Source organism: Phaethon aethereus (genome assembly GCF_964289735.1).
Source record: "Phaethon aethereus genome assembly, chromosome: 2".
In the NCBI taxonomy this organism is placed as follows: domain Eukaryota; kingdom Metazoa; phylum Chordata; class Aves; order Phaethontiformes; family Phaethontidae; genus Phaethon; species Phaethon aethereus.
In genome coordinates this window covers 144,087,792-144,101,591 of record NC_138582.1, presented here as the reverse complement: position 1 = coordinate 144,101,591, position 13,800 = coordinate 144,087,792, and the positions used below count along the sequence as shown (strand labels likewise).

The 13,800-nt window shown below is 38.1% G+C and overlaps 1 protein-coding gene across 2 annotated transcripts in view; it reads left to right on the top strand.

Moving 5' to 3' along the window:
• The window catches only part of PPP1R9A (protein phosphatase 1 regulatory subunit 9A), a gene marked incomplete at both ends in the record, with an annotated part of 146,801 nt that overhangs the window by 129,080 nt on the left and 3,921 nt on the right, over nt 1-13,800 (top strand). Inside the window, 6 exons of one of the 2 annotated variants that reach the window (XM_081996363.1) lie at nt 1,965-2,122; nt 2,696-2,996; nt 6,985-7,072; nt 7,170-7,247; nt 10,346-10,544; nt 13,140-13,259. In XM_081996363.1, coding sequence (XP_081852489.1) covers nt 1,965-2,122; nt 2,696-2,996; nt 6,985-7,072; nt 7,170-7,247; nt 10,346-10,544; nt 13,140-13,259 — 944 coding nt within the window. The remainder of the gene's footprint in view (nt 1-1,964; nt 2,123-2,695; nt 2,997-6,984; nt 7,073-7,169; nt 7,248-10,345; nt 10,545-13,139; nt 13,260-13,800) is intronic. The other variant, XM_081996364.1, reaches the window with a different exon arrangement.

Genomic DNA, 13,800 nt, shown 5'->3' with positions numbered 1-13,800 from the left:
AATATATATCGATAAGTATTATTGAATACTTACTGTGGAAGCATAATTACAAGTCAGACAATGCTAATGATTCCGTAGTGTCATCTGTGTGTAGAGTTTAACTCTTACACAAAGAACAAAAACAAAACATGGTACTGGAAGTCTTTGCAGTGCCTTAAGACAACATAAATCTGCAAAAATAAAAATGAGTTTGAATGGGTCTTACCCCTCAGTTATTTACTGGCATACTGACTCAACATGTGGCTCTGATTTCAAGAGACAGTTTGAGCTGAACTGACAGATCATTACTGTTGAAATGGGAGATTCTACACCATCCCTGCCTTTGTCCAGCTGCCTGGTTCTGCCTCTTCCATTGCCCCATTCCAGCACTTACACAATTCTGTGCACATGCTGATTCGCTGAAATAACAGAAAACTGATCTAAGAGGGGAAGAGGTTGGAGAATCAGCCTAAAATTGGATAGTTTCTGCTGGGTCACTCATTTGAATTAGCAAGCTGCAGTCCAAATCCTTGGAGGGAGTGGGGGGTGGAAGGGTGTCACTCGGAGCCAGGGCCTGGAACAGCAGGAGGGAGAGCAAGAGCTCTCCATTTCGGTGGTGGCGAGTTGGTTCCACCGTTGGTGAATTCATGTTCTCTGAGACTGAAGGCCAGGATGCCATGGAATGCAATGGGAAAAATGTCAGCTTTGCTCAAGTTGGTCAGAGTTTCTTCATTGGCTTCAGTGAGGATAAGATGTCCCCGTTTATATTTGTTTAAAGCTGTAAGATCGGCTTCTAATTAATTAGTGTGTTATGAATGCAGTACTTACTTAGACAAGTAAATAAATCTAACGGATTCTGGTTTGATTTGTACTATGAGGACTGCAAAAAGTTAAAACCATGAAGAATCTATTCCTTGTCTGGTGTAAAATGTGAAAACATCTTTTAAAATGTGTTTTGTCTTACTGCATCTTTGTAAAATGTTAAATTTGCTGGAATACTGAGATTTCATTTTAGTGGATGATTGATAGCTAAGCAAAGTGCAGTTATGTTAGCTCTGTTTGTAGAGGCAAGCCATATATGAAGTGTTTAGTATACCTTGCTCACAAGAGCACTGTTTCACTGTATGTCCAAAGGAATTAGTTTAACGCTTGTTTCATAATCCTTTGAAAAGCAGCCTGTAGAGCAATCCGGTCGCAAATGGTTATCTGATCATTTGGATGCTACCTGTATCACTCTGTGCGCTACTGACCGCAGACATCACTTGCTCATAATTTGCATATATACAAGATTATTTTGGGGGACATTCAGTACAGGAGAGAACAAATCATGTTCTTCAAATTTGTAAGCCATTCTGATTATGATAAAATGTAGAGCAGCCTGAGGACTACTCTAGATATTTCTTCTGTAACTTGACGAGCAGCGTGCAAAACTGATGAAGTTACAGGGGAAACGCTTAGTAGGGCAGCTGTGGGAAAAAATGTCAGTCCAGTCCCTCGTCCTCAAGAGGCTTGAAAGGACAGAATTGGTCCCACGGGTCTAAATTGGTATATTCATCCAGATGCTGGGAAATGTCTGTCAAAGAGCAGTGAGACGAGGATTCCTGTGCTTTATGCCCTGATGTAGGAAAACTCTCTTCAGGCCAAGCACATGCAAGTCCCTCTGAGGGAGTCTAAGTGGACCTGCTTTCTGGGCTAGTACAGCTGGTTTTGTGTGGTCCTTCACATAACAATGGGAATCATTTGTTGAATTTTTAAATATTTGCAGTTGATTCTTTGCTATGGACTTACTGGAGCTGTATAGATAAAGTTGTTAATGGCTTATGCAACGAACCTTTTTTTTTTTCCCATGTGTACTTAACAGTTATGAAGGTACAGGTACAAGTAAAACATGCAAAGTGCATGTACGCACAATTGCAGGTCCTGTCATAAGAAAAAGTAGTGAAAGATTATTTTGTTAAATAGCTTCAAATCATGTTTCCATACAGATTTCAGTGAAGCAGTGCCAGAAACAGAGAGACTCGACTCCAAAGCTCTGAAGACTCGAGCTCAGCTTTCAGTGAAGAACAAGCGGCAGAGGCCTTCTAGAACAAGGCTATATGATAGCATCAGCTCAACTGATGGAGAGGACAGCCTTGAACGAAAGGTGAGAAGGACTCTACCCTCTCTTTCAGGATTCCTATAGAATGCTAGATTGCCCTTGTAAATCATTTCATCCTCTGTCTTTGTCCTTTCATTGTAGCACAGGCAGTATGTATTCCTCTGTGGCCAGTATGCTATGAATGTCCTTGAGTGATGTGCGAGTCCGGACTCCTTTGAATCAGCACACCTGGTTTTTTGGTTTTGTTGTGGTTTTTTTTTAACAGGAATCCTGGGCTTTCTGATGTATGTGTGCTTTATAATGCAGAGTGGGTCCTTTCATTTATGCAGGAGGTGAAAGGAACTTGAGTCATGCATTTCTCTATTTGTTAATTCGATAATATTTGATATCTATTTGTTAATGTGATATTCACTCGTTTTGTCCTATTCTGACTTCCGTCTGAAAGCAAATACCAATAAACAACACTGTGGTATCAAGAGGTAATGGTATGAATTGCTAAAGCATTTCGTACAAATAGAAGGCTAAATAATGAATAAAAGAATTGCATGTTCGAAGTAAACCTTACTCTGATTGGTTACTAAATGGTATAACCTGCTTTATAATCTCTTATACCAACAGCCGTCAAACAGTTACAGTAGTCCCATGCACATTTCAAAATCACCACTGCCTTTATGCATGAGAGCATCCTCACCAGCATCAGATTCTGGTGCTTCCTCCCTCTCCCCCGTGGCTAGCAGTGCAGCAATCTCACTTGACAACCTAACTGAAAACCAAGAAGAAGGGCAGCGCCAGAAAGGAGATGTCCTTTCCCCGCATGCTCGGGGAGACACTCCACTTTCCTCTCCTTCAAAATCTGGGCACAGCTCTGAAGCATCTCCTTTGCATCACCCAACTGGCAGGAATATTTTACAGAATAAAGGTATTATATTTTTTACAATAAATTGATCCTCATTTTGCTCACGTCTACTTTATGAACTTTTGTTGTGTAGTAGGACCTTAGCAAGTAGAAGGCCGTCATCTCATAACTTCTTTCTTCTCCCTGTAAGTGAAAAAATTACAAATGACCTTGTATGGTGGTATAAGAAAAGGTCAAAGTTTAAAATGAAATCAGGAACTGTTTCCTTTCTTTTTTTTTTTCTTTCTTAGAACTCACTGAAAAAGTTAGAGGGAAGTTGCCTGTAAGAAAATCTTTTATTTTGTCTTAAAAAAACAAAATTATTGGACCTTGGGACATTTCTGTATTAGAAACGTGCTTAACACAGTGTACTTATTCGAATTATGTGATTTTGGCACTGCTAGATGCTTTTTTTGGAGGGTGGGGAAAGGAGTGTAAAGCCAGAATAACAGATTGTAGCTTTTAATTGCTGAAGACAGCATAATCTAGATTAAACAAGAGGTTAGTGTCTGGAGACCCTTCATTTACAGCAGAAAAATACCAAGTAATTTGTTGGGGAGGTTGGCCACAATGTTATTTATTTAATTCAGAATTTTTAAATGTAAGCTGGATAAAATGTGGTACAATCATACCTAGCTCAGGTACATGTCTCAGATACCAGTTTATTAAATGCATTAACAATTCAATATGGCACAGAATACTGAACCCTCCTTTTCAGATGCCTTGTGAAGTCAAAATCAGCATTTTAGACAACTTCAGCATTCTTAGCATTCTCTAACTGTCACTTAAGCTAAAAAACATGATAAAAATTGTTTAGAAGTGAGGACTGTGGGAATAGGTCTGGATAGGTTCTTAACAGACTTTGGCTTACTTAAATTAACTGAAAAGAACAATTTTTTGAGGATTTTTGTTTGTCTGTGTGTCTGAAAAGACTTGCCACTGATTTACAACCTCCTTTTCTTCATCTTCATACAGGGCTTTCACACAGATTCCTAAAAGACAGCTAATGAAATTTTGTTGAATTTAGGATAGGTTAGTATATGCTAGCATTTTACACGGGTTCTGAAATTGCTAGTCTAACTGTCCAGTTTCTAATTGTGTAATTGTTAACGAATCAAAGTTAAATTCAATATTTACTTCAGTGGAAGTAGGGGTGTGAACGTAAGAATGTGACTTCCCAAACTCTTTCTTCAGGTTGAGTGTATGATTGGTTTATCAGTGAAGTCGTAAATCCTGCATTTCCAACTGATGCGAGAAAAATATCTTGATAAAGCTTTGGTGGAGACTAGTCTTGTAGTGTAAGGAATAAGGTCTTATATTCCACCCACTGTATTGCTCTTTCCAGTTCAGGTTTGAAAAATAAATCTCTGTCTAAATATTGATGTCATGCTTTCCCCAATCTGACCGTTAAGTAAACAACCTGTGCTTTCACGTCTATCCAGATTCTGATGAGTACATGAAAATTAAACTGGAGAAATTTAGTTTCAAATGGAAAATTTGCATTTAGTAAAGAAAATATCCTAACAGAGTTGTTTGGCAACAAGTGATACAGCAATACTATTTTAATTGGTTATTAATGTGGCTGTCAAACTCTTACAGGTCAGAAAATTAAAGGGGCCATTGTATTTGTTCTGTGTGTTCAGGTAGGGTTTTTATAGAGATGGAAAGAGAGCACATCTGTGGACACATGTGTGTCCATTGATTAATCTTTCATTAGCAAAAGTGAGCGTTAGCAAGCTCACACTTGTCTCTCTCCTTTTTTTCTTATGAGATCCTGCAGTGTTGTGGGAAGAGCTGAAGTGGCATGAGATCAGTTTCATTGCAAAATGATGAGGAATTTTGCTTGTTCATCTTTTAAGCACAACTTTTTCACGTATGTGTATGATTATTTTCTTAGTTCTGCCTGTTTTATGCAACAGCAGCCTTTGACAAGGCAGCCGAGCCCTGTGGGCAATAGTCCGCTGGTGTGAGGCTGGCTGCAACTGTTTTGTGACCTTGGAGAAGAAAGTTAGGTCTAGTCTCCTTTCACATCCATCAGCCACTGATTACTTAGACCAACTCCTTGGGGCTGAAAGTGATGGATTAAACAGCTTCTGGTTTAATCCATCTGCAGCCCTGGTTTGTGGCCACTGCCATGTGCCACACACTGAGTACCCCCACATGGGCAAGACCCTGTAGATTCAAATCTACTCTGCCACTGAAGCTGGTTTTGGGACTTGGCGCATCCATCTTCCACTGTATCCCATAGCCAGCGTGAATGTTTTCCCCAGCAAACTGTCATTATTCAGCTGGGCCAAGCTGCATGTGAGTGGGAGCACAGTGATACAAGAGCCCAAACAGAAGTTTGCCATTCCAGGTAGCTGCTGTGTGTCCCTGCTGAGCACTCCAGATTATTTCTTCTACTACAGCAGCAAAACCTGCAGCTACTGAATGTTTTCATTATTTGCCCACCACAAAAGCAGTGTACCTTATAGTTTCATTTACTTTCATGAAAAAGTTTCTCAAAAAACTGCACAGTGCCCCAGGCCCCCAAGCCCTACTGCCTATGAATAGCTAGTGTGAAAATAAACATTATGGGTTTTGTTCTTGAAAATGGCAATTTTGACAGTGGTTAAATGAGAAGTATGCATTAAAGGTGAAAGAGGAACCGTAAGAGGAGAAAGGAGAGGAGCGTGCACAGTGTAGGGTTGATGCAAAGCGTGCATTGCCTGAAATTCTCCTCGGCTTCCCTGGGGAATGGGTTTCTCCTCTGGAAACTTTGCCTTGCTGTTGTCATTCTTCATACAACTGGTTTTTTGTTTGCTTTTTTGGCATGAGGTTACTTGTCAGTTGTTCTTGAATGTTTTTTTAACATAAGGACTTGTGTTGTTAGTAATAGCTTTTAGAGTGTGGGTATTGCACAAGGCTTACTTTCCTGCTTCTGCCAGGGTTTATGAACCAGTTGCGCACTGATTTTTTTACTTGAATGAAAATTTGACCAAATACTATCCACAAAGCAACGTACAAAGTTCTGTACACATAGTTGACTGTCCTGTGATAGTGCTGTGGTATTTTGGGTTAATTCTGAGGGCTTAATTTATCTCAGCTACAGTAGGAGAAATCCACAAATGCAGCAATGCTTTCGGTTAAAAGTCACTGTGCATCTGAGGTCATGTTGTAAAAGTCACCAAACCGCTAGTGACGTGAATGACTGACCTTCATTTGCTTCCTCTAGAGTATTTGGGGACACTCTTTATGTTTAGGAATCACAGAAACTGTGTCTGAATTTTCAGCTGCTGTCTGTTTTCTTTTAGCTTCCATGTAGATTTCACAGGATGTTTTGCAGACTCAGATTCATTGTTTTGGCTTTATAGTTACTGCAGGCTGTTTCCTCTTTAGGAATGTTAGTGTAACAGATCAAAAATTGGTAGACGTCTCAGGGCAAATTTATTAACTAAGCTACTTTTTTTTTTTTTAATTCAGAATGGTTGGATTTCAAGTGAAACATTTATTTTAACAAAGGTGTTCAAGCTAAACAGATAACTGTTGCCTAGGATGTCCATCATAAAAGGTACCCTTGGCTCCAAAGTTGAAGAGAGTATTTCAGGAGTCATTTTGAAAGTAAAGCATACATACCAAATGAATTCTGTAAAAAGAAACTTAAGTGGCTACTGCTGAGTTTAAAAATAGATTCACTGTCATGTTTACCTGTAAATCTTTTGTGTTGTTCGACTTACTATATATTCATTAAAACTCAAACAAAATTAACTTTTCATTTTCTCCAATTAAAATAAGATTTCTTCATGTGTATTTTCAAATTCTGAAAGTATTTTTTTATATTTATTTTTCTTCACACCATCTTCTTGAAAATGAGAAGAATGCACCTAGTTAAATTGTGTACTCACACACGTGTACATGTATGCGTATCTAATTATGAAAAGATACACAAACTGTTCTGGATGGAAAGTGGAATAGCTATCAGTAGCAATTAAAAATAATAATGTACATTCTTCCATGTACAAATGTATCCTAGATGGTGCCACATGTGCTCAGGCAGCAAGAACAACTAGCCCTACTATAGGGCATACAGAAAAACTAAAGCGAAAACTTGCAGATCTTGGGTAAGCATTTTGTTATTTAAAATACTTATTTTTTTAATTAAAAGGATTGAAAGTAAAATTTCGAGATGTTTCCTGATGTTTTCTAATATTCTTGTAGGGCTCCCTTGAGAAGGAGTTCAAACAAGGGCAAGAAGCGGAAAGAGAAAGAAGCTATTAGGGTCACCTATGGCAGTAGGTATGGGTAAAAGATTTGAGGATCTAAGGAATTATATGCCAGAAACATTGGAAAAACGTAATCATCCTAGCAGATGGGGACATTAAAAGTCCCACTGACTTCATATAAATAAGTTTTGAGATAACCTTCTGAGCTCACAAACCTAGATTTCTTAACTAATGAAAGACTAACACACAATCTAAAAACATTTGGAGGCCTATAATATCGTGGCATCACTACTACTGTTGCATCCACTAATGGGATTTCCAGAAATAGGTTATCAGAGTCACAGTCAGTTAATAATACCCGTGAACCAGAAATCTTGACACAATTCCACTTTTTTTTTTTTTTTTGAAAGCCCCCAGAGCGAGGATGGGCAGCAGCTGTTCACTGCAGCTTCACAGCATCCACATCAGGAATGCTTTCATAAGGGTTTGTTTCTGAAGATGAACATCATAAGTTGGAAATAGATAGGAAAAATGCTGACTGCATGTGTCACATCACTGACTCTCAGGGAAGGAACTGTGAATTCCTTGTGAGATCTGATGCGACCACATCACCAGTGTCTGAACTCTGAATAAATAAATGAATTTTCAAAATGTCAGGAAGCAATCTTCTCTGAAAAAGCTAGTGTAGATTTTTACTGAAGGTCTCTCCTCAGGTGCTGATGAGTCTGACATGATCACAGCTACAGGGGGTGATACCTAGTTCCAGATATAAAAGACAAGTTAATGTCAACAGTGCTAAGCAAACTTAATACATTCCAGAAGTCTAGAGAGGACATAGCAACTCAGCAACTCTCTGCACATAAAACAATGCAAAAGAAAACCTACATGATGAAAGAGCTATCGGAAGAAACCAAACTTTGAATGCCACTCAGAAAATCATTGTGGTGGAAAACCAGTATGTAGCCGTTTGTGGAGTTTTGCTGACAGTCTAATGTATGGCGACGCAGTGACAAGTATATTGTGTAGCTCCGTAAAATCAGAAAAGCAAAAGAAACCTTAGACTTCTGCCTTGCTGCCTTGGGCACACTGTACTGAAGTGCAGTGTTCTGTCTCAGCATGCATTTGTACATTTGTATCCTGCAAATACCTGGCAGGCTCTTCAGTGATCGTAGGCAGCAGTCGTCGCCTCTGCACTGCTGTCAGAAAACCTGTTCCAGTTCGTTCCACTGGTGTGTCTGCTTGCAGTGTGTCCGGGAGTTAGTGATACTCGCTGCTGGATTTCCCTAGTGACAGGGAGGGATTTGTTAAAGCAAATTCTCTGCACCTCTGTGTAGCTTTAAGGCAGCTAGTGCCCTTAGCAGGGTATTAAACATCACGTAGCATTTAAATACCGAGCCACAGGGTGGGGGAAATGAATGTATACTTGTTTGTGAGAACTTGGTATCTTCCTTATACCAACACAGTACCTTACAGATGTTTCTGAGATCTCATAGGTATCTTCCTTAGAGAAAGCAGATCTCGGCGTAGAGAGATCAGTTGCTTATTAGCCCATTTGATAAATCAGTTATTTGTATTGTTTGTTAATATTTCTGAGTTTGGATACAGTTACTAAAAGCAAAGTTTAATACTGCTTTCAAAGTCAAAATTCGTAAGCATTTGTAATTCTCCCTGTGCCTCTGTAAACTGGAATGTTACTATTTCAGTATAACTTTTTAAACCCCCGTTGTCACTTCCTTTGTTACTAACTCGAAATAATTTGCTTCAGAAGAAATGTGAGGATGTTTTCTCTACAGTCCAAAGTTGTATAAGCTCTTTGAAAGAAGGAAGATGATGATCAAAAGACAGCATCCTGTTATAATTATGTCCATTACAGCAACTGATTGATGTAGAATTAATCACGCTGTCAGATGGATGTTGCATACATTATTTTGCCATTGCCGAAAAATAACACTCAGAACGTGTAAATAAAATCCTGAATTAATTCCTACGACTAGTGCTAATGTAACATATATAAAAAATTCCCCATTTTTAGTAAGAAGCATATATTGCCCTGCCTGAAGCTAGGTGATTCAGGCAACATAATTTGTTTTATCTTTCTACTTTCAAGCAAGATTAGAGGGTGAGAGATGAGTACAGGGCTGGGTCAGATACATCTACCTTTATGTAGCTAAAGGGAGGAAAGATTCTTCTGCTGCTTCCATGGGTGGGGACCCTTTGACAACCTGAGTTTCATCCATAATAGACAAAGCTCTAGTGATTATATTAATAACGATTTAGAAGCTGTCCAGAAGGTCAAAAGTTGAGGGGAGGTTTAGATAGGTGCAATTTCTGGTGGCTGCTAAGAGCAGTAGAAGTTTAATGGTCTGAAACAGTAATATATTTGTTGATATAAATAATATGAGAATATGACAAATGCATAAGTTCTCTGAGGCAGAGACTTTGCATAGTTATTTTCAATTTACATGCTGTACTGTTGACATGATATATTTAGTGAATAATTTAGACATATTATTTTATACCTGTTACCTTTGCCTTGATCACATTATCCACTGCAATCTTTGTTACTGCAAAGGGAGAAGCTGATAATATCACATAGGTATTTCTTTCATTTTTCTGTATTAATATTTTTAATGTTTAATAACTTTAAAATCAAGACAATAATACTCTGTCAGTATTTAGCTGTTGTAACAAAGGCGGATCTCCATAGATAGATACAGATGCACCTCATTCATTCTGCCTGTGCTCAAAATCCAAGCCAGACCTTGTCTGGAAAGCAGAACCCACTTGGGTCAGTGCTGAGTCTAACCTATTTAATCATGCTGAGATACCACTGGGGCTCAGAAATGCACTACCACCACATGTGGCTTCCTGACTGGACCTGTTTCACATCCGAATGGTGGGAGTACAGAGATTTTCGGCTGGCGTCTGTCTCCATTTGCTGGGGGTGTGTTGTCTAAGAGAGCTGGAGTTAGAAAAAGAATCAAAAGAACTCACTTTTTTCTTTTGCTGAAAGAGAGATTTCAGGCATGCCCCTAGCAGCTGCGTGCCACTCAGTTCTTTAGTCACAGTTACTGGGAAAGTTACTCTTTTTACAGTTAACTGCCTCTGTAGCGTTTTGTTTTCTCTTATTTTATAATCTAACACATATTCCTGCTCCTTTCTCTTAAATAGGACCACCAGAGAGATGCTGCAGAAATCAGCAAACAGTAAATCTTTAGCAGAGCGATCCTTCTCTCTCCCACACTGTGTACCATTCACATGGTATGGAGAGAGTGGCAAGGGATCCAATTCTTCTAGCAACCTACCATCACCTACCAGCTCAACGGAACCTTCATCTGAAAATATAAGTCCAGCTAAAAAAGGGTCAAAGGTAGAAAATAAAAACTACCTTATTCCCACTGTGTTGAGTGGCATAATTGGCTTCATGTTTCTGGAAAAAGAACAGGCCAATATGTGACTACTACAATAAACAGTGCATGGTGTTCATTGTACGGTAAAAGCTCATCCAAAAAGAATATCTTTGTCATTGTACCATTCCACATTCTACCTTTTTACTCTGTCTTAATGTACATTAATGCAGTAAACTAACTGTGGTGTGCTGTACTGTAACAAAAGCAAGTGGTGCCAGTGGAAATTAGCATTTGGATCCACTGAACAAATGCTAGATTTATGTATTAAATTATAGATATTTTCTGCATTCTTCAGGACTGATTGTGGGAATACCTACCCATGCTCAAATGCCGTGTTTGCAAGTGAAGAAATGCTGTATGCTGTCAGTCATCTGCCTTTTTTCCCCCAATGATGAAATCTGTTTGTCATGCATGCTAGATGTTGGATTTAATTCTCTGTATGAAGGTGCTTGAACTGTAAATATGAACTATTGCAATTTAATACATCTGTGTGATTCCTTTCTATGTGCATGAATGTTTCAGCATGATGACTCCTTAAATAACCCTTAGCTATAGTAATATACTTAGCTTTTTCATGTTTATTTTCACTTCTGGAAAACATTTCTCTGCCTGTATCTTATAACTTGTAGCAGTTGACTTTTTATATTGGTCTGGTAAAAAGAAACAGATATGATTCTCAACTTTATGTACAGGAATATGAATCAGAAATTGAATTTCTCTGTCTTCTACAAACACATGCATGTACATAATAGCAGTTTCCACAGGCATTTCTTACTCTTTTGGTGCCAAAAGCTGGTGATACCTTACTTCTGCTGTGCACCAAACTATGCAAGGACATGGCTGTGCTTGTGTTACCTGGTAGAGAGAGCAACACAAGGCTGACCAAACCAAATCAGGTTAATAGAGAAGACCACAAATGAAATCTCTGAAGATTAAAGAGAAACTAATCAGTTACCCAGTTCCTTCTGAAAAAGAAAGATGAGCATTAGACATGTAAATCCTATTTGTGCCTTTAAACAAACATTGTATAAAAATAATTTTCAAATGGGGAAAAAAGCACCTCCTTTTACAGTTAGTATTAGGTTGAGGTTTTGGGGGGCATTTTGTCCTGCTATCATAATTATTAGCAGGCCTTGGCTATCTTGTGTTTTTGCTATAGAAAATTAAATTTTAAAGACTTAAATTCATTGTAAGGCTGAAGCTTGCACAAAATAGAGGTGAAAGAAAAATCAGAGTGCTTGAAAAAGATGTTCTTCACACAACAGGAGGCAGAGCTGTTGAACTGGCCTAAGAAAGTTGTGGGGGCTAAAAGTTTGCATATTAAAGGAAGCTGCTTGGATTTTCTTCTCACCTATAAAGAGTTGGGGAAAGCAGAACGGGAATTCTAAACGTAGGTGTGGGAAAACCAATTACAAAAACATTTTGATGTTTTCTGTAAAGTTTGCAAGCTCTTAAATTAACAGTTCCTATACTGCTATTCGGGTTTATAAAGCACAGCATGATACCAATATTTAGTTGGATTTACAGCAAAACTAAGAGGACCAACACTTGATATTTTTGGAAGACTTCTTGTTTTCATGAAAGATAAGTCATTTATCTTGGGAGGGGGTGGATAAGAGGATATGGTTTTTAGTTCTTGGTTTTGATGTTTGGATCTATTTTTTAAATGTCAAAAGGTGAATTGAATTTTATATTCATTTAGCTGTTAGATTAGCATAGCAGTGAGAGTTCTCTATCATCAACTGTATATTGAAATGAAATGGAGTACCATAGCATCCTTATTTTTTTGTAGATTTTGGTTGTTTATGGTTTTCACTCTAATGTGAAATACTTGTTAATTTTTGTCTTCTGATGGTAATTTTGCTGTATTCCTGGAAAATAAGTGCATGCTTTTGCTATCCTTGCTGTAAGGTGTGATGTCTGTCATTGCATTAAGAAAAAACGGGTTTGTTTTATGGCTATTAGTTCAGTAAATAACATTCAATATCGAAAGATCTCTTTTACTTTCAATTTCAGTTTTTTCTAAAGGTATAGGCAAAGAGGGAGGATCCTTTCACTTTTCTAGGAGATTATTTGGGACTCAGAGATGGACTCACAGGATATTCTCCTTGCTCTTTCAATAGCAATTTTCACTTCTCTCTGCTGATTAATCCTCTGTCCTATTCTTTGTCCTACTGCCTGTGCTACACTTGTCCTACATACTTGGAGGACAGTAAAATGCTAGCGATTAACCTGCGGAAGCAGTAATTTAGCTCCAGGATGAGAGCCAGCATCTTAAGAGGGAGTGTGGAAATTGCTTTCAGACCTCATTGCTATTCATTGAGGCATTAAGCTGGCAAAGGTGTCTCTTGAAGTACGCAATGATAGAAATACTGTGTATTCTATAAATATTAACAATACTAAAAATTAGGCTTCCTCATGTGTATTGTAACTGGTTTGGTGAATGATTGAAATCACTCCTGAACTATGCCAACCTGGAAGACAGAAAGCAAATTTCCCTTCTAGATGCGTATATGAGATCCTTTGTTCATTCTAACTCATCTTTTTCTTCACAGAATTTCACGTTCAATGATGATTTCAGTCCCAGCAGCACAAGTTCAGCTGATTTGAGTGGTTTAGGAGCAGAACCTAAAACCCCAGGTTTCTCGCACTCCTTAGCACTGTCGTCAGATGAGGTATGCTGATGAAATTGTTTAAGGTGGGAAGTAGTTTTTTTCTTTCTCCCATGGCATTTTGCTTGATAATTACTCAGATAATAAATGGGAGAAGAAAATTAATCTTAATTTCTAAATTATGATTTTTCTTGTTCATATAATAATGTCTCAAAATAAAGGTCCTATGGTATTATTATAGGAAAGTACAATGCAGTTGCTTTCCTAAGATGCTATATCCTCACACATTTCAATACATTTTTCCTACATTCTAAATATGTACATGTGGACCCACAGATAGATAGATACGCATACACTAAACAAGACATAATTGAGATAATATACAGTATAGTTTGGTAAATATAGTTGAGATGTAAAGCACCTTCATCTAGACTAATTTTTCCTCTAATATATTAAAATAATAATGACCTGCACTGCAGTAATTGGTGTGTTACTGTACCTCAATGTATGTATATTGGTTAGAACGTATCTGTGTTAATCCACTTTGCATTCTTTGTGCTTGCTTTGCACAGTGGATTTGAATTCAGTTACTTCAAACCAGAGT